General features: G+C 39.6%; 1 protein-coding gene across 1 annotated transcript in view; it reads right to left on the bottom strand.

Moving 5' to 3' along the window:
• Positions 1 to 22,741, bottom strand: part of LOC126428006 (chondroadherin-like protein) — a gene marked incomplete at its 5' end in the record, with an annotated part of 188,846 nt that overhangs the window by 20,610 nt on the left and 145,495 nt on the right. The window contains 2 exons of the mRNA XM_050089889.1: positions 3,145 to 3,357; positions 9,234 to 9,493. Coding sequence (XP_049945846.1) covers positions 3,145 to 3,357; positions 9,234 to 9,493 — 473 coding nt within the window. The remainder of the gene's footprint in view (positions 1 to 3,144; positions 3,358 to 9,233; positions 9,494 to 22,741) is intronic.

Raw genomic sequence — 22,741 nt, 5'->3', positions numbered from 1 at the left:
GAAACCTGCTGTTCTTAGCCCATAGAAATGATTTAGGAGACAATTTGAGCACCTCTATTATTTTGTTTACTGGACATTAACTTACAGAATCACCTGTATCAGTAGAGGACCAAAACAAATTGCAAAATGATGTTGACAAGATATCTGCATGCTGCAGAAAGTGACAAGTGACCCTAAACAATACAAAGTTAGAGATTGTTATGTGGAAAAAAAATTAAACACACACAAATTTATAGGCAGTTGGTTGAACTAAATACTTGGGTATTACGATTGCAAAGAATTTATATTGCAACTACCATACAGAAATTCTTGTGAGGGAAGGCAAACCAAAGGTTGTGTTTTATCGGTAGAACACTTTAAAGATGTAACACATCTGCTAAAGAGTTGCCTGTCCTATGCTTGTATCTCCTCTTCTGGAATGTTGTCACACGATATGGGATCCTTACCACATAGGATTGACAAAGAACATCAAAAGAGATCGAAGAAGGGCAGCAGGTTCTGAATTATTGTGAGATGGGAGAGAGTGTCATGCATATTATCAGCTAGTTAGGGGTGACAGTCAGTATTACAAAGGTGTTTTTATTGTGGAGAGATCTTTTCACTAAGCTTCAATCACCAGCTTTCTGCTAACAGTGCAACCAATGCAAAAATATTTTGTTGACTCCGATCTACATAGAGAGTAATGATTGTGGTAATATGAGGAAAGATCAAAAAGTGTTGTTGTTGTGGTCTTCAGTCCTGGGACTGGTTTGATGCAGCTCTCAATGCTACTCTATCCTGTGCAAGCTTCTTCATCTCCCAGTACCTACTGCAACCTACATCCTTCTGAATCTGTTTAGTGTATTCATCTCTTGGTGTCCCTCTACGATTTTTACCCTCCACGCTGCCCTCCAGTACTAAATTGGTGATCCCTTGATGCCTCAGAATATGCTCTACCAACCGATCCCTTCTTATAGTAAAGTTGTGCCACAAATTTCTCTTCTCTCCAATCCTATTCAACACCTCCTCATTAGTTATGTGATCTAATCTTCAGCATTCTTCTGTAGCACCACATTTCGAAAGCTTCTATTCTCTTGCTTTCCGAACTGTATATCGTCCATGTTTCACTTTCATACATGGCTACACTCCGTACAAATACTTTCAGAAATGACTTCCTGACACTTAAATCTATACTCGATGTTAACAAATTTCTCTTCTTCAGAAACGCTTTCCTTGCCATTGCCAGTCTACATTTTATATCCTCTCTACTTCAACCATCATCAGTTATTTTGCTCCCCAAATAGCAAAACTCCTTTACTACTTTAAGTGTCTCATTTCCTAATCTAATTCCCTCAGCATCACCCAACTTAATTCAACTGCATTCCATTATCCTCGTTTTGCTTTTGTTGATGTTCATCTTATACCCTCCTTTCAAGACACTGTCCATTCCATTCAACTGCTGTTCCAAGTCCTTTGCCGTCTCTGACAGAATTACAATGTCATCGGCGAACCTCAAAGTTTTTATTTCTTCTCCTTGGATTTTAATGCCTACTCCAAACTTTTCTTTTGTTTCCTTTACTGCTTGCTCAATATACAGATTGAATAACACCGGGGAGAGGCTACAACCCTGTCTCACTCCCTTCCCAACCACTGCTTCCCTTTTATGCCCCTCAACTCTTATAACTGCCATCTGGTTTCTGTAAAAATTGTAAATAGCCTTCTGCTCCCTGTATTTTACCCCTGCCACCTTAGAATTTGGAAGAGAGTATTCCAGTCAACATTGTCAAAAGCTTTCTCTAAGTCTACAAATGCTAGAAACATAGGTTTGCCTTTCCTTAATCTTTCTTCTAAGGTAAGTCGTAAGGTCAGTATTGCCTCACGTGTTCCATCATTTCTACGGAATCCAAACTGATCTTCCCTGAGGTCGTAATTTTTTGACCAAAACATTTAATAAGTAAAAAAAATCACAAATGAACTTACATCTTTGATATACTTTTCTATATAATCACCAATGTTCTCAACACATTTCTCCCATCGTGGTACCACTTTCAATACGGCCTGTTTGTAGAAGTCCATTTGGCTGGAGTATAGCCATCTGCAGTTTTGGATTTCACTTCTGCATCCATCGCAAAGTGTTGTTCGGCCAGGAATTTCCTCATCAAACCAAACAGATAACACTCAGGTGCTGCAAAATCCTGATGGTATGGTGGATGCCGGGGCACCTCTCACCCGAATCTGGCTATTTTCTTATGAACAGGAGCAGCAACATGTGGGCGAGCAGTGTCACGAGGAAGAATGACACCGTCAGCTTTAATGTTGTGGCACTTGCCACGAAGGGCCCGATGCTAGTTAACCAGGCTTTTAATGGAAGTTGTAGCATACTCAGTGCTCCCATGTTGTGCAAAGCCCACCAATAACAATCCGTGCAGTGCTGCAGCTCCTACTGCCTGCTCGGAGTGTGGCGAAACACTAAGTTTCACAAGGTCCTCTTGGAAGAATACACACCACGTGGAGACATTACTACAGTCCATACATCTCTGTAGGACAAACTTCTAACTATATTGTTGTAAAATTTCAATATTCCAGCTGCAACAATGGGGGAGAAAAAAATTATTGCGCTTTACTTTCAGATCCCCCCTCATAAAATAAGACAAATCGGGTTTTGGAGGGAAGACTTGTGAGTTAATTTTGCCACGTGGTATTCAAAAATTAAATGGTTGGAAAATAGTCTAAAACTGGCTCTCTGATTCCGATGTCAAACACTTCAGTGCGTTATTTACATAGATGATGATGGACAGCCATTCGAAATTAGACCAAAATCATTTTGGTGAATGAATAATTTGGTGTCAGCTGTATTATGTCACCATGTAGGACATCTGTACCTAATTCAGCTGACGCCACGTTATTTAGATCCATCGAATATTTTTTTATGTACTTGCATGTGAATTACAGAGTAGTCAAGGAGACATAGATGTTTGTGCTATGCTAAGCAATACCAAGCATTTATTCTTGACATTTGTGGCTTTCAGGTAAGAGCATGACGAGGACATTTGCAGAGACTTCCGTCGCACGGGGAAGCAGAACACAATATCCCTGACGAGCAGTCGGAGTTTGTCCGCATGTTCCCCACAACACGTCAAATTCTGCAGCACTGCAATCACAGACCTGGGGTATCCGTAGACGGCAAGCTCCTGGAGGGACCTCAGCCCGCGGAAAGCGGCGGCCTCGATGCGGGTGCACTGCGGCAGGTCGCTGGCATCTAGGTGGGCCAGGGTTCGCAGCCCGTCCAGGTCGCCGGCCTGCACTGCCGCCACCGGGTTCCCCGACAGCCGCAGCTCCCGCAGGGCCGGCAGCCGCCGCCACGTCTCACGGTCCAGCCTGCCACACAGGTGAGGTATTTCTACCTGTATGGTTGTCCAATCATGGGTGGATGTTTTGGTTGGAGTTGAGGAATAAATGCACGTATGTACTTTATATTTTATTCCAGTCTAATTATTTATGCACTAAATTGTTGTTTAACCTCTTTCATATTTGTTATTGTAAAAACAACTGAATTTTTTCACTGAACACAGACATAAAAAAAGTTCTCCATCCATACAGGCTGTCCTATTTATCCTGATTACCTCAAATAATTTTTTATAAAGAAGAAAAATAAAAAAATAAATGTATCAAGCACATGTTGAACAGCAGTACATCTTTTTAAAAGAGTACCCTCTATTTTTTTTATCAAGTAATGTACTTTGTCCCTTCTTTTCAAAAATGTATTACAATGTACTTTTCACATAAACATGGCAGTATGTAAAATGTAATAGAAACGTGACTTACACTATTGTGCGCATCATTTACGACGGCGGCCGAGTTTAGCTTTGTTCTGCGCATCTGATGCCACAAAACACAGTCAGCTAATGAACAGAGCTCGACTGCAGTGCAGAGCACGGACGAGTGTCTTCAGTTTTAGAAACGTTCAGTCATAAATAAAGTAACTGAACAAAAGCAATGTCTTGATAGCAGATTTTCTTTTATAGGAAGTTTGGAAAAAGCATTCTTTATACCAATTGCTTCATATTCTATTAATTAATTAAACCAAAGAAGCAATAAGCCTCCTAATTCAGGTGATAGCAAGGAAAGGTGTTTGTATCATTCTACAGCGGTAATTGTTTCTTTCCTATTGTACTTCGACAAAACGTGAGTAATTCACAGTCATACCAACAGTGTTTGTCTGTATTTTGCGTGCTAGTTTAAAGTCCTTCAGAAGGTCTACTGGATGACAAGTTGCGTTAGCGTAATGGTTAAAGTGTTTAGCTGCTAGCCGAAAGGTGCTGAGTTCAAACCTTCCTCGGTGTTTCATATTTTCTTTATTTTAAAACAATATCGAAGTGTCTTACTTCATGAATTTTATTCGTTTGAATGTAATTTTTTGAAATTTCTAGTGACAACTAAAATCGACCAAACGAGAAAGTATACGCTGTGGTCTTTTACCTCTGCAAACTCTTCAAAATTTCGTGCAATTGTTTACTACATCTAATGCTACACAATAACTGCGTTGAACATCGAAACAAAATTAAGTCATTTATGGGGGGCAGCTATCAGTCAAGAAGATGTGTAAAAATCAATTTATTTGGCCAAATACTTTTTGTGAAATCGAATGATAAAGTGTGTCAAAGCAGTCGAAACACCATGTGTCTGCACAGGTGAGCAGTGCAGTGATGACAAAATCGCGCACAGCGTGGAATGCGGGGAGCACCTCTCTGTAGCAGCGAAAGGGTTAATGCGGCCATGGTGGCTTTACTTCATAAACTGCGTGCTTCCCCCAAACGTAAGATTGCGAACTATACTATGGCGCTACTTCTCTTGGCGCGTACAACTGGCAACGTAGCAATCTCCTGTGTCTGGGCGGGCATGCGCGAACCGCCAAGATAAAAGAATTGAACTATTGCACACAGTACACGTATCCCAGGTAACATAACCCATCAACTTGCTGGCGTTGATAGTAAACAAATGGAAACACAATGAAAATGCACATCAGTCAATAATTTTCAGTCAACAAGATTTGTGTGAGTACAGTGTACACCAATGAAGAGAAGATACACAAAATTTCATTTAAAAGTACTACAGTACTGTACTACATGTATCCATACCTGTATTTAAAAAAAAAAGTAAATGTTGATAGTTCTTCACTGAGTGCTTTGAAATTCTGACACAAATGCATATCTTTTTATTCTCCTACTGAACTCCATACATACACTGCCCACCACCACACTGAATGCTGCCTGGCGAGGTTGCAGGCGCGTGGCACAGTAACAGAGGTATGTAAGTGGAGTAGACATGGATGGCGAATCACCCTAGTAAAGGCATGGGCTACAAATGGGGAAATCCACTGAAATAAGCAACTTTGACAAAGAGCAGATTATTATTACGCAGAGTCTGTGAAAGAATATCTCAAAAACGGCGAAGCTGGTCGAATGTCCATGTGCTACTGTCATGAGCATCTATGGAAAGAAGAGATAGAAGGACGGTGAAATTACCACTACACACTAAGTGGTTGGATGTCCACAACTGGTTGGAGGCTGGTCTGCTAGGTAAAGTAGGACAGATGGTGATCTGTAGCATCCTTGCTGAAAGAGCAAGATGGTTGTGTGTGCACACGTGTTTCAGAGTGCACTGTTGAACACGGAGCTCTGCAGCAGACCAACTATACGTGTTCACATGTTGATCCACTGACATCATCAATTACAATTTCAGTGGTCACGAGACTATCAGGGTTTGACTGTCAACCAATGGAAATGTGTCGCTCTTTAGGTGAATCGCATTTTTGCTACACAAGGTTGACGGTCATCTCCACAAATGCTGCCATCGAGGTGAACAGCGACTAGAAACATGCAGCATACCACAGACTCGTGTTGGTGGGAGCAGTATTATGTGACGGGAGACATTCTCCTGCATTTGCACAGTGTAATGTAATGGACTACTGAAACTACCGATACCACTGGCTGGCGAGGTGTGCGGTGCTGTCAATCAACTTGAAGGAGCAAGTGAACTTTATCTACATATACACAAACTGAAATATTATTATTTTGTTACAAAACTGTTAATATGAGGACAATCATGAGGTATATTGCCGCAGAACTATATTATAAACACTTTTCATTTTTCATACTACGTTATTCATATATGTATACGTGCAATGGGAAAAATATCGATATACAACCAAGGTTGGCAGTACTGCACAGTTTGTAAGCTCTGTGAACAGGAGCCGGTTGTTGGTGGGTGTAGAGACAATGGGCAGTTGGCGTTGAGACGTCTTGCAATACGCTTGCTTTGAGAAGGTCAAGGATAGAGGGAACGAACTGATGTATTGGAAAAGCTGTTACGTTGAAAATTATTGAATATTGTCATGATCAGCATTTATAAAATAAAAGTTGGAAGTTTAAATATGTGTCAGTTCTTACGCAGCAGAATATACACCCTGGACCTTCAATTGATTTAACAAACAGCGGATGGCGTGATTCACCACTGGACAACGAGCGTGCAACAATGACAAATAAAGGTAAGAAAGCTATATTACTCTAAATTCAAATTGTGATGATACTTTTCTTTCTCTGTGTCTTCAACCCTGTATGTACTCTGTTGTTAGAGTGAACAGAGTGATGGGGACTTGTGGTCGACTAGGCACACCAGGGAGACCACACAGGTTTAAAATGGTAATTTGTAGCTTAATATACTACTACTGATAATAATTAATATTTGTCCCCCAGAGAAAGAGGTGCACTACAACTTGACCCGTGGTAGTAACTGAAGACACGTTGGTAGCTGCGAATAACCTGCACCCATTCATGCTTGATGTCTTCTCCAATGGCAAAGTCATCTTTCAGCAGTATAATTGTCCACATCTCAGAGCCACAACTGTACTACAGTGGTCGGGCGAGCAGTAAAACTCACGTCGATGTGTCGGCAACAAATTTGCCTGATGTGAATCCTATGGAACCCTTGTGGGTTACTATCTAGCACCATCACCACGTACACATATCAGCGGTCCACTATTTATGCAAATTACATGGCCTGGGCATAGACAGCTAATGCCACATATCTCCACAAACCTAACAACAAACTGACGGATCCCTGGTACTCTGAATCAGTGATGTTTTTTTTTCCAAAGATGAACAAACAAGCTATTAAGCAGGTGGTCATAATGTCTTGGCTATCAGTGTATATGGTGCTCCCATAGCTTTATAAAAATGTGTGTATTCAAATGCAACATTTTCAAATAAATCTGTGAAAAACATACATTTGCACCTGTATAAATAAAAATGTAAATGTTCATTGCTACAAAGTCTTAAATCTCTGAAAGTTTACCGACTGCTTTGAAACTTCGAAACAACATTGCATTCAGGTATGTGTGTGTTTTTACATACCTGTTTTTTAAATATATGTAATACATAAATAAATATCTAATATACAAACAGGAGGTGTTATTACCAAATATCTCAAAAATTTTCTCGGTTGATTTACTTAGAATTTTTACACATTACCATAATAAACAGTCACCCACATATATATTGCATGCACAAACAGGGTGTTGGAAATTCTCATTACAAACTTTTTGGACCTGTAGGCAGGAGTGAGTACATAATGTTTGGAAAAGGAACCTATGTCTGGAAACATATCATTCTGTTCTATAACGATATCAGTTCAGATGTGCTATGTGTCCACATCTGTTGACAGAAAGACAGTCTCAGATTTACTTGTCATAGCATGCAACAGGGTAGAGAGGATGATGTGTACTACTTTTCGGGTCATATGCAAAGTTTAATTTGTGAGACAGCTGTAGTGACAGAGAAAGATCTGCTGGCACGAGTTCTGACTGCCGCCCTAGAAACTAAAGAGACACCAGATGGGACGGAGTGGGTATACGAGAACATGCTCCGTAGGTGCAGTGGCTGTAATAATACCGGTGGTGGCCTCTTTGAGCCACTGTTGTAATGAATCGGTACTGTTCTGTTCATACAGTATGCTGGATGGATATGTGTGTGTGTGTGTGTGTGTGTGTGTGTGTGTGTGTGTGTGTGTGTGTGTGTGTGTTACCCCTAAGTAAGTCTTTCTGCTCCCGGGATTGGAATGACTCATTACCCTCTCCCTTAAAACCCACATCCTTTTGTCTTTCCCTCTCCTTCCCTCTTTCCTGATGAAGCAACCGTGGGTTGCGAAAGCTTGAAATTTGTGTGTGTGTTTTTCATTGTGTGTGTCTTACCAAATGGGAAAGCGCTGGTACATAGACACAATAAAAAAATACACAAACACACACACAAATAGCTACCTTTCACAACCCACAGTTGCTTCATCAGGAAAGAGGGAAGGAGAGGGAAAGACGAAAGGATGTGGGTTTTAAGGGAGAGGGTAAGGAGTCATTCCAATCCCGGGAGCAGAAAAACTTACCTTAGGGGGAAAAAGGGACAGGTATACACTCGCGCGCGCGCACACACACACACACACACACACACACACACACACACACACACACACACACACACACGTCCATCTGCACATATACAGACACAAGCAGACATATGTAAAGGCAAAGAGTTTGGGCAGAGATGTCAGTCGAGGCGGAAGTACAGAGGCAAAGATGTTGTTGAGTGACAAGTGATGTGCGAGGGGCGGCAACTTGAAATTAGTGGAGGTTGAGGCCTGGTGGGTAACGGGAAGAGAGGATACATTGAAGGGCAAGTTCCCATCTCTGGAGTTCTGATAGGTTGGTGTCTGTGGGAAGTATCCAGATAACCCGGACGGTATAACACTGTGCCAAGATGTGCTGACCATGCACCAAGGCATGTTTAGCCACAGGGTGATCCTCATTACCAACAACAACAAACACTGTCTGCCTGTGTCCATGAGAGAGAGAGAGAGAGAGAGAGAGAGAGAGAGAGAGAGAGAGAGAGAGAGAGAGAGAGAGACATGAGTTGGACACTATAAATGTGTGCTTTTGTTTCCTTTCCATTTAACCAGAATGATTGACAGCAACACGTGACTGGGAGCACTTAGTTGTAAATAAGAAAACATTGCCACTATTACTATTGCCCACAGACGACTAGCCTTTCTACCCTCTCTTCGTCAGTGTACAAGCTGCAGATCCAATATCAAACACTGGTACTTAGCAACCATAACAGAACAGGTGGCATGCCTGCAGGTGTGTGGAGTGGATCAGTGTCCCCCCCCCCCTCCCTCCCCCCCCCCAGACACACGCCGCCCCCACTCACCTGGAGAGCTGGTTGTGGGAGACGTCAAGCACCTCCAGCAGGGTGGCCCGCTCGAAGGCGGCGGGTGGCAGGCGTGTCACGGCGTTGCCGGACAGGTCGAGCTCCCTCAGGAAGGGCGTCTCCAGTGGGCCGGCGGGCAGTGCCGTCAAGTTGACGCGTGACAGCCGCAGCCGCCGCACCGTCTTGGGCTCGGACAGCACCGCCGCCACCGCTGCTGCACTCAGCGGGTTCTCCGACAGGTCGAGCTGCTTGATGTTCACCTGCGGAGCGACACGGTGCACCGCTCCTGTACCCGGCAGACTCATCACACGCCTCTACCCTAACCTATGAGGTACATACTGTCTGTCTGTACTACAGGGTACAGTCAGTCGCCCGGCAGGTTCTGTAGCTCTGTGTTCACTGGCAACAGTGCTCGCATCACCCCAGCTCGTTACTGGCAGAAGCTGTGACAGCTAAACCACACAAGCAAGAAAACGAGCATAGGCCTCTACCTGATACGATTTTTTCTTCTTACCGGTTTGATGCACCCCTCTACAGATTCTTGTCCTTTGCCAACCTTTTCATTTCAGGGTAAGCCTTGCACCCTGGTCCTCAATTATCTGTTGAAAAATTCTATCTTCCCCTACAGTTTTTACCCTTTACAGGTCCCTCTGGTATCGCGGAAGTTAGTACTCCTGGTCTTTCATACATGACCGATCAGCATTTTTGTCAGTGTTACATGCATGTTCCTCTCTTTACCAATTCTGTGGATCACCTCCTACTTCACACCTTCTCATTCCACCAGATTTTCAACATACACTATGCGATCAAAAGTATCCGGACACCTGGCTGAAAATGACTTACAAGGTTGTGGCACCCTCCATCGGTAATGCTGGAATTCAGTACGGTGTTGGTCCACCCTCACTCTCACAGATATATGTCCAGTCAGGTGCTGGAAGGTTTCTTGGGGAACGGCAGCCCATTCTTCACATATTGCTGCACTGAGGAGAGGGATCGATGTCAGTCGGTGAGGCCTGGCACGAAGTTGGCATTCCAAAACATCCCGAAGGTGTTCTACAGGATTCATGTCAGGATTCTGTGCAGGCCAGTCCATTACAGGGATATTACTGTCGTGTAACCAGTCCGCCATAGACCGTGCATTATGAACAGATGCTCGATCGTGTTGAAAGATGATGTCGCCATTGCCGAACTGCTCTTCAAAGTGGGAAGCAAGAAGGTGCTTAAAACATCAATATAGCCCTGTGCTGTGATTGTGCCACGCAAAACAACAAGGGGTGTAAGTCACCTCCATGAAAAATATGACCACTCTGTAACACCACTGCCTCTGAATTTTACTGTTGGCACTACACACACTGGCAGATGACTTTCACCAGGCATTTTCAATATCACACCCTGCCATCGGATCGCCAAATTGTGTACCGTTATTTGTCACTCCACACAATGTTTTGCCACTGTTCAATCGTCTAATGTTTACACTCCTTACACTGAGCGACGCGATGTTTTGCATTTACTGGCGTGATGTGTGGCTTTTGAGCAACCACTCGACCCTGGAATCCGAGTTTTCTCACCTCCCTCCCACCTAACTGTCATAGTAGTTGCAGTGGATCCTGATGCAGTTTGGAATTCCTGTGTGATGGTCTGGATAGATGTCTGCCTATTACACATTACTACTCTCTTCAACTGTCGGCGGTCTCTGCAAGTCAACAGACGAGGTCGGCCTGTACGCTTTTGTGCTGTATCTATCCTTTCACATTTCCATTTCACTATCATATTGGAAATATTGGATATGGGGATGTTTAGGAGTGTGGAAATCTCACATGCAAATGTATGACACAAGTGACAGCCGGTCGGAGTGGCCGAGCGGTTCTCTAGGCGCTACAGTCTGGAGCCGCGCAACTGCTACGGTCGCAGGTTCGAATCCAGCCTCGGGCATGGATGTGTGTGATGTCCTTAGGTTAGTTAGATTTAAGTAATTCTAAGTTTTAGGGGACTGATGACCTCAGCAGTTAAGTCCCATAGTGCTCAGAGCCATTTGAACCATTTGAACACAAGTGACACCGAATCACCTCACCACGTTCGAAGTCCGTCAGTTCTGCAGAGTGGCCCATTCTACTCTCTCACGTTGTCTAATGACTACTGAGATCACTGATATGGAATACCTGGCAGTAGGTGGCAGCACAATGCACCTAATATGAAAGATGTATGTTTCTGGGGGTGTCCGGATACTTTTGATCACATAGTGTACCTCTTTAACACCACATCTCAAGCACTTCAACTTTCTGCTTTTCTGGTTTTCCCCATCCTCAGTGTCTCGCTTCCTTCCCTGAATGCCCATTTTATGTTTTATAGTCTGTTTTCCATATCCTCTTTGCTTTGTCCACCACATTTTATTTTCCTCCACGGTACCAGAATTCATACTCTTTATCTGATTCTTCATCCACAATTTTAGTATTAAGTTTATCATTAATCTCATCTCTGCTTTTTTCGTTCTTCACCTCACTCTCGGTCAGTATTCTGTACCAATTAGACTGTTCACTCTATTCATCAGGCCCTGTAATTCTCCTTCACTGTCACTGAGGATAGCAATGTCATCAGCTAATCCTATGACTGGTATGCTTTCATCCTGATTTTTAATACCACACTTCCATATACAGAGTGAACAGTAGGAGTATAAGATTGAACTCCTGTCATACACCTTTTTTATCCAATTACTTTGTTCTTGGTCTTGCACTCATATTCGTCTCTCTTCATTCTCATACATACATTCAATATAGCGTTCATATTTTACCACAGCTTACACCTATTTTTCTGAGAATTTTGGGTGTCTTGCGCCACTTTACAGTATCCAACTATTTTCTTAGGTTGGCATACCCTATGAGGGAATTTTAATTCCATTACAAAGTGCAACATCATAAATGCATCTCTGGTGACTTTACCTTTCTTAACCCCAAACTGATTGTCCTCTAAGAGATTCCCAGTTATTTTTTTCATTCTTTGGTATATTATCCTTGTTTGTAACTTGGATGCATGGGATGTAAAGAAGATTGTGTTTAATGTTGTCGTCTTTTTAAATTACTGTCACCTTTTTAAGCTGTTATAGGAGGAAAACACACTTCTGGAAATTGAAATAAGAACACCGTGAATTCATTGTCCCAGGAAGGGGAAACTTTATTGACACATTACCGGATCGATTAAGACAACAACCCCTATATTTAAACAGATATACAGGCGAATGGAGAGTGAGTACTACGCGACAAAACGTGAGATTGACAACGTCAACTTCAGAACCAGACATCAATCAGACACGAAAAAATGACGAAACTAAGACACAGGACTCTGACATGCTCAACCAGATTCTGAAGTTACTTGGTGACCAAAACAGAAAATTTGACAAAAGATTTGACGCTTTAGACGAGAAAAATGAAAATTTAAAACGTGACATTGGGAAATTTGACACTAAATTCGATGAACTGACACGGGACATAAAACAAAATTTTGAAAAACAATCGAGACAAATTGCCGACTTGACAGAAACCACCAGTAGTCTTGGAAGGAAATTTACTGACTTATCAGACAAGGTTACGAGACAAGAAAAGGTATTTGTGGAATTCAGTGACGAGACAAAAACTGACTTACAACGATGTAATGAGAAATTGTTAACAGTAGTTTTTGAACAACAGAAAACCAGTACCCAAGTTGACGAATTACGACAGTCACACAATTCCGTAAAAACAAACCAAGAACACTTAGACCTGACGATTACAGACCTTTCAGACAGATTAAATGATGTAACATTGGAGCAGAAATCCTTACAGGAAAAGTTAGAAAAGCTTGAAGACAGAGCAGATGTAGCATCTTTAAAGAATGACACAACTCTAGCAGAAAAACTTGTACATGAATGCAAATTATGTGATGATTATTTAGATGAGAAGTTTGAGACAATGACACAGATCATTTTAGATAAGACAAAGGAACAAGTAAAGGGAGAAACAGATAATATTCAGAAAGAGGTACGTAAACTTAAAGAGAATGTAATACCAAGTTCGTCAGTGATACCAAAACCCATAACAGACAACCAAAACATAAATGAGAATCATAATAATGCTAGACCCAGCACCCAGCCGAAAATAGAATTACCAATGAGTGACACAAATCGCAATGAACCATTTACAATGCTACCACAAGATCAAAATTACTATCAGACATCACCACATACTATGCACAGTTTGACACAACATACAGGACCCATAATACCATCGGGAGTAGCTGATGAAACATTAGTACGACATGGATACTTTCAGACATTTTCATGTGATGAGAAAGACAAAGTGCATCCGATTGTTTTCATCCGCTCTTTTGATGGTATTTTCCCGAGACATTGGTTAGAAGCCGATAAAATTCGATATGTTACAAATTTGTTACGTGGAAGAGCAGCTAAGTGGGGAGCAGCAATTAAAAGACGATGTTTAACATTTGAACAGTTTGAACAAGCATTTCTTGAGGAATTCTGGTCGATCACAGAACAGCAAAGTTTAAAACGAGAAGTATACAATCCAGAAATTTACAACCCGAAGAAAGAGACTTTACGACAATACTTTGAACGCTATCTAGACAAAACATTATATTGGACAAAACCAGCAGATTTACCAGAGGTAATTAGAACACTTAAAAGTCACTTACCATTTCCTTGCCGTGATAAATTAATAGGAGTGTCCGAGGACAACATAAAGAATTTTTTCAGTTATGTTGATGAGATAGATGTTGTTTACAGAGATGAGATCAGGAATTTCAATCAATTGTATCCAATCCATCCAAGCAATTCGCGTACGCACAACAGAAATGACAGAGGCTATTGGAATCCGCCTCCGACACCACAACAAAACACTCAAAGAAACAATTCACACTACAGTGGGACAAATCCATTCAATATTAGGAGAAACAACTCGCAGCATTGGCAAGGAAACAGTAATTATTACTATAATGGTTATCCGAACAATAATTACAATCAGAACAATAACAGTTATATTCAAACTAACAGCAACAGAAGAAGGAACCGAAATTATAGAGATCAAAGAAGAGAGGATAATAAGTACCATCCAAGATATTTTCAGAGAAACAACATCCAACAACATCCAAACATGTATTGCAGGAATAACAGTAATGACAAAACCAGTTACAGTCATGGGCGAAATAATGTATGGGGAAATCACAATGGACAACCGCCACGACACATGCAATACAGCAACCCTCAATTTGTACCTAACGGAACTCCCGATGCGGCGCGGGGTAATGTCAACAACCAAACAGCTGATACTTGGGTGACGCGCGACAGAAATGTAAATATTATTGAGTTGGGCAATGAACCCAACCCGCAGCAACAACCGAATTTGCCGGAAAACGAACGACGACCGAGCTAAGCGCTCGAGTTACGGTCAATAGGGAGCAGAGCGCAACGGAACCGACGATTTGTTTTCTCCGATATGATGACAGTAAAAAAATAGAAAAAGAATTATATCAGGATGTAGATTTTAATAGTACCAGTAAAACAAAGAAGATTATTCAGGCTATAACACGAGTTATGATTGGTAGTTATGAAGTGGAAGTAATGTTAGATACAGGAGCAGCAGCAAGTGTCATTTCAATGTCCTTATATAATGAACTCAAACAAATAATGAACATACAAACATTGCCAGTACAGAATTGTCACATTATAAGTGCCACCGGTAACAAATCAAAGAATGTGAAATTTCAAGTGCTAATTAACTTCACATTTTCAAATATACCACTCAATTACAGTTTTCTGGTAGTAGACAAATTAGTTATGCATTGCATATTAGGAATTGACTTTTTGAATGAATATCAAGCAATCGTAGATTTAGGAAAAGGGAAATGTCATTTAACCGTAAACCAACAACAACTGACAATAGAGTTAACACAGGGTAAAAACTTAAACAGTAAACAAGGTAAATTTGAACAGTTACATTTTGTGTATCCACCAGCAACAAGCATATGTGATTTAACTTTTAATGAAGCTGTATCTCAGGGAATTAAACCTAATGATTTATATGAGAAATGCACAGAATCTGAATATCTGACGAAGGAACAACAACTTGAATTACTTGAAGTTTTGCAGCAATTTGCTGAGGTATTTGTGGAAAAATCTGGAATTATTAGAGGCTATACTTATGAGATGGATGTTAAACCAAACAAAACATACTGTAGAACATATTATAATATTCCTTGGTCAAAGAAACCCGCAGTTTTGAAAGAGATTGAAAAAATGCAAGCTTGGGGTATCATTGAAAGGTCACATTCACCATATTGCAGTCCGATACTAGCAGTTAATAAAGAGGATGGTAGTGTAAGGTTAGTGCTGGACGCACGAGAAATTAACGAAGTTATAATTCCAATCAACACACAACTTATTAATTTGGAAGAACGACTTTTAAAATTTCATAATGTACAGTATTTAACCAATATCGACCTCCGCTCATCATTTTGGCAGGTGAACCTCCATAAAAACAGTCGTAAATACACTGCATATCTATGTGAGGGACGTAGTTATCAATTTTGTGTTCTACCCTTTGGTCTACAAGTGAGTGCTGGAGTATTTATTGAAGCCTTAGGTGCTGTTCTTGGACCACAATTGTTATCGCAAATCACAGTTTATGTTGACGACATTGTCATTGCAACCACTACTTGGGAAGAACATGTAAATCTTTTGAAGCAACTTTTGACTAAATTTTGTGACGCAGGTGTCACTATCAATTTATCAAAGACGAAATTAGGGAGGAGAGAAATCAAATTCCTTGGTCACATCATATCAACTGAAGGCATTTATCCAGACTCAAGAAAAATTGATGCAATAAAGAATTTTCCATCCCCACAGAATCGTAAACAACTCAAAGCCTTTCTTGGTCTATCTTCATTCTTCAGGAAATATGTACCCTACCACCTTCTTAACAGTCCACATCTTCTATCTTTACTCAAAAGAAATAATATTTGGAAATGGACAGAGTTCTGTCAGACAGATTTTGAAGCGATTAAGAATGCTTTAGTTAATGCACCGTTGTTATGTCATCCTGACATGACGTCAGACTTTTGCCTAGTAACAGATGCAAGTTCCTATGGGCTCGGAGCATTTTTATTCCAAATTCATGTAGAAGATGAACAAACAGTCATCAAACCTATAAGTTTTGCTAGCTGCACGCTCACTGAATGCGAAAAGTCATATTCAGTGACCGAGCGCGAAACACTTGCCATAGTATGGGCGTTTCGCAAATTTCGCTACTTCCTATGGGGAAAACGTACTAAGCTTTATACTGATCATCAAGCTCTTTCTTTCCTGCTATCATGCAAGTTATTACATCCACGTCTTGCACGCTGGTGTGCATCACTACAAGAATATGATTTTGATATTAATATAATAGAGGGAAACATTCCACGTGGGAAAAATTATATATAAAAACAAAGATGAGGTGACTAACCGAACGAAAGCGCTGGCAGGTCGATAGACACACTATCGACCTGCCAGCGCTTTCGTTCGGTAAGTCACCTCATCTTTGTTTTTATATATGATTTTGATATTATATATATAAAAGGAGAATCCAACATTATAGCCGATGCTCTATCTCGTTTGCCACAAGGCCTACAAGAATTTTCAGATGTGACAGAACAAACATCAGATTTTAAAATTTTACTCATGTATGACGGTACATTTGCACCTTACTACAAAAACATGTGCAGGAAGTTAGCCATATTGCAGGACAATGATCCCAGGTGGATCCAGATAAAGAATAAATTACGTGCAGGAACAGACCCACATCTTGAAAAATATTAAACGTTACACAAAGAAGTATTATTTCACCGACGAAACCCTGAATCACAGCATTGGTGTGTTTGCTTACCTGAAGCTCATGTTGATGATTTTATTTTATTTACACACAGAACTTGGGGACACTCTGGTGTAACCAAATGTACAGATAAGATTATACAATATTGCTATTTTCCAAATTTAAGGCGAAGAGTATTGAGTAATATTAGGAAATGCATCATATGTCAGAAAGCCAAATATTCTAATCGCACAAGCATGAATGAATTGCACCCAATCACACCTAAGAGGCCATTACAGCTAATTTCTTTAGATATTGCAGGACCCTATCCACAAGCACGTGGAGGAATGAAATACATCCTTGCTGTGTTAGATGTTTTCACAAAGTATTTAAAATTATATGCTTTACGTTCAGTTTCTACCACTGCTATTACCAGACGTCTATTAACAGATTATTTTGTAAGAATAGGAAAACCTGCAGTTATGATCACAGATAACGCAGCATATTTTACCAGTTTAAAATGGAAGACATTTATTGAAGAACAGAATGTTAAACATATTTTAATTTCAAGATTTCACGCAGCAGGAAACCCAGTACAAAGAACATTTCGAGAATTTGGACAGTTTATGAGAACGCACACACCAGAGAAGCACACAAAATGGGTAGAGTACCTAGCACCATTTGAACAAATAGTGAACAATTTAACTCACATTTCTACTGGATACACACCAACTGAATTAATTATGGATAAAACAGAAAGAAATGAATGGACAGACCCTCTACCTAAATTTACAGCAACAACAAATCATGTTAGTTTAGAAGAAAAGGTAAGACAAGCTTACACAACATTATGTGACAAAGCTAAGGAAAGAAAGCAGAAATATGACAGAGGTGTCAGGAAAGCCCAAACATTTCAAGTTGATGAGCTAGTTTTACTAAGAACACATCCTAAACCCACAAAACTGAAACATTTAAACAGGAAATGGCAGATCTTATACTCTGGACCATACCGAATTGCAAATATTCCACACCCTGGCTGTTATTCATTAGAATATCCATTAACACATAAACCCAGAGGTCTACATCCACACAGACATTTGAAAAAATACATACAGTAAAATGTTAGCTACTGAGGAGAAGATAATTAATATGATATAGAGTTACGATGAGCCTACATTTAAGTTATACAGATACTTACAATCTAATGAATGCAGGTAAGTCTAGAAAGCAATGTGAAACATCCAACAGCTAATAAGATATTTGGTTATAAGAGGAGTTGCTATTGAGGCATATACACATTAGAGGAGGCATATACACATTAGAGGAGGCAGAGAACTAAACAGAATTATTTTCTTTAGGAGGCATGTGATAATAGTAATGCTGATATGAGTGATGTGAGTGATTGAATGAGATGAGTGAATGTAATTTTAGTTTAATAAGAGGACAAATAGTAATACGGAGAGAGGTAAATGGTATATAAGATGAGAAAATGGTATTATTATTATTGTTGTTGTTGTTGAAGTAAAAAGTAAGTGGTGATGAATAAGAGGAAAATATATATATATAATGCTGAGGAATAAGTATATGTTATTTTGTGAAGAATGAATAATGGATAGGTGAGAATGTTATGAGTAACTGAGAATATGTTGAGAGGAGAGAAACTAGATTTGAACGCTATATCACATGTACTCATGGAATACAGAATGAAAGTAATGGAAAGAATATTATTTATTGAAAGATTGGTATGCCTGAGATAATAACTTATGTGGTGTCTTATATATTCTTATAACTAAAGGTGAAAGTATAGATTTATGTGGAAAGAATTATTTACAGCAGCCACTGTTGGAAATACACCAGAAGATTTAAATCTATAACACTTTAACACTAATCTAATGAGAACTTGTAATGAAATTTTTGGAGTTATGTAGGCTTGACACTTCAGATTGGAAGAATTATTTAAGAGAACATATTTAGCAGTCATCTAATGACATAATTAAAGCTCATCTACTGTACTGAACTAATGCGCCATTAAATAGAAAGGAGAATAAGGAGAAAACAAAACGTCAATCCTCTGTTGCGGTTCATACTCTCATCCCTTCCTTAGAAAAATTTATACATGTTGATGAAATATTTGACATATAATTCATGATTATCTGACAGTATGGAGAGACATACACACACATTTATTTATGAATAGAATTTTACAGGTACCACAAGGTAAATACAGAATGGATATACAGCATGGAACGCAGCAGCAATTATCTAAGAAGATTTATTTATTTATTTATTAAGTAAAACATTTATTTATATTGCTTGATACTCATGAAAGGAAGGAGATGAACTATACAAACTTTATAGGAACATGATTGACTTGAGAAAAAAAAAAAAAAAAAAAAAAAAAAAAAATATATATATATATATATATATATATATATATATATATATATATACACACACACACACACACACACACACACACACACACACACACTTACCACACTGATGTACATACTTGTAGGATCCTAAGATATTTAGAGGGGCACCACTCTTAGAAACGGTAATAGAGGGGTACCACTCTTAGAAACAGCAATAGTGGGGACACCACACTTAGAAACGGTATTAGGTATAGGAACTTTTACGTTATATTAAGTTAACATGTATTTTATTTATCATATTTTATTTTGTGTAGTCCACTGTAGGGGATGACTTTACTAGTATTTATGAAGTAGTTAGCAACCATCCCATGAACCAATCCTCCAACAGAGGGCTGTCTTGAGGCTTGAAATATGTGTAAATTTTATTCCAGGGTGCAAGATGAATTTTAAGTTGAATATTCTAGCGAGTTGCCACAATTATCTTCAAATGTTGCAAGTGTAACGGGGATGGAAAAAAAAAAAAAGAGGGAGCTAACAAATAAAATGTATATTTCAATCTGAATGTAATGTAACTCACATGTCAGCACAATGATATTGAATGTAACGTAAAAAAATTTACTATATTTTTCATTTAATTCTGTATATGTAATATATGACAACAATGCAACTATCTCATGTAATGATTAATTGTAAATATTTATATATTTATGTACTTACTATATCAAGAAATGTATTTTAAGGAGATGTTAACGAGCTGCAAAGGACTTGTGCATGTAGCACATGATTCATATAAATGGAACTGAAAATGCAAAGAAGAAACCAACGTGATGGAACACTGGTCAAGCAATATTTACGTAGTGTCAATATGCTTTGAAGTGTATGGTGTTGTGGAAGCCGGCAGGTCCTCATGTTGGTGTAAAAGACAAGCTCATCACCTGTCGTAGGCAGTGAGGTGTTTCCTGTGCCCTCATTGACCATTTATACCCCGGTAGACGCCACCAAAATTCGACTGCTGGAGATCACAATTTCGTGTTGACACATTGAACAAACTTTGGATTTTCTTCAAGTCACACGCACGAGATCCAGGCAGTACACACACACTCAGAATCCGATACTACGTTTAAAGACATTGGAGCAATATAATAGAAACATTTATTGTTCGAATTAATTCCATTGTAAACACGAATCATGTGAACTGAATTCAAACGCTGTGCTAAGCAACGATAATACGCTGCAATTCAAAGACATTAATGTTACGACTCCTAAAGAAGATACACACCAAAAAGACTGTATACAAAGACTGATATAGAAAGAGCATTATGCTCAGAAATATTTTTTGTAATATGTAAATTTCTTATTTTCTCATATATGTATGTATCTATGTAAATTTTCTATACTGCCACGCTCGCTTGCGGAGCGTGTCAGTAGAGGAGGCATTGTAATGGTACTTCCGCAAAGTTATAATTTACGATCGCGCACGCAGAAGAGCGCTGCGCCAGCGACCGATTTTATAAATTACTTTTTTTTTTTGCGTAGTTTTTTTTGTTTTTTTAAGAACTAATGGAGGTCTCTCTCTATTGTCTTGATACGAAAGACGTGTATTTTTTCCGTGATGTGTTGAATGTGCTTTTGGTGAAAATTAAAATTACATAACAAAGCGATGTTGTTTCAATAGCTAATGAGGAGAAGATAATAAAAGGTAACACTACAAGTGAACGCATTATTGTGGCCAAGATAGATACGAAGCCCACGCCTACTACAGTAGTACAAGTTTATATGCCAACTAGCTCTGCAAACGATGAAGAAATTGAAGAAATGTATGATGAAACAAAAGAAATTATTCAGATAGTGAAGGGTGATGAAAATTTAATAGTCATGGGTGACTGGAATTCGGTAGTAGGAAAAGGGAGAGAAGGAAACGTAGTAGGTGAATATGTATTGGGGCTAAGAAATGAAAGAGGAAGCCGTCTGGTAGAATTTTGCACAGAGCACAACTTAATCACAACTAACACTTGGTTCAAGAATCATAAAAGAAGGCTGTATACATGGAAGAAGCCTGGAGACACTGACAGGTTTCAGATAGATTATGTAATGGTAAGACAGAGATTTAGGAACCAGGTTTTAAATTGTAAGACATTTCCAGGGGCAGATGTGGACTCTGACCACGATCTATTGGTTATGACCTGTAGATTAAAACTGAAGAAACTGCAAAAAGGTGGAAATTTAAGGAGATTACTTTAGTTTTTGCCAAGGTTCCTAAGGAATAGTAATCCAAAAATATTTTGTTGAGGTCTTTTGATTGAAGTGTGTAAGTCATTAATTGTAAAAACGTCATTTACATTTTGTTTGGGAATTAAGATTACCAATATTGAATTACCATAACCAAATTACCAATGTATCTGCATATACTGGTATTAAGAAATTTGTTTGAAGGGAAAAAATGGCCATAACCCATCCAGATTCATAACAGACATTTTACTATGGTCTTAACCAGCCTTTTTGGTAGGGCATTATCAAAAATGAAAATAATTCATTTGTGCCATATCTGTTTATTGAATCTACAGGCACACAGATCCTTCAAACCAATTTTAATGGTCATTTGGTTGCCACTTCCCCAAACAACTGTATAAATTGTGCAGGGATGTTATCTATCTGTTTACCTTATTTTACCACAAGTCTTCCAAGGTCCTGTTAAACTCTGACTCTATCAGTGGAATTCCTATGTCTTCCATTTCGAGTCCTGTGTCTTCCTCAGGCATGTCATCATCAAACAGCTGTCTCTCTTCATAGTGTCCTTCAGTAGACTGTTTCCAGCAGTCCACTCTCTTTTCTTTGTTTTAACAGTGAAATTCCTGGTATGTCAACACCATTGCTTTTGTGCGGTAGCGTTCTCGCTTCCCACGCCCGGGTTCCCGGGTTCGATTCCTGGCGGGGTCAGAGATTTTCTCTGCCTCGTGATGGCTGGGTGTTGTGTGATGTCCTTAGGTTAGTTAGGTTTAAGTAGTTCTAAGTTCTAGGGGACTGATGACCTAAGATGTTAAGTCCCATAGTGCTCAGAGCCATTTGAACCATTTTTTAACCTCACAGAAATTTCCTTTGACTTTTCTGTATTCTGAATCTGGCCTTCCCTCTTCCTATATTTGCTTCCTAAGTGTTTGTTGTTGTTGTTGTGGTCTTCAGTCCTGAGACTGGTTTGATACAGCTCTCCATGCTACTCTATCCTGTGCGAGCTTCTTCATCTCCCAGTACCTACTGCAACCTACATCCTTCTGAATCTGCTTGGTGTGTTTATCTCTTGGTC

This window comes from Schistocerca serialis, chromosome 12 (assembly GCF_023864345.2).
Source record: "Schistocerca serialis cubense isolate TAMUIC-IGC-003099 chromosome 12, iqSchSeri2.2, whole genome shotgun sequence".
NCBI classification, from domain to species: domain Eukaryota; kingdom Metazoa; phylum Arthropoda; class Insecta; order Orthoptera; family Acrididae; genus Schistocerca; species Schistocerca serialis.
Note: the sequence above shows the minus strand (reverse complement) of the source record. Positions and strands in the feature narration are given on the sequence as shown.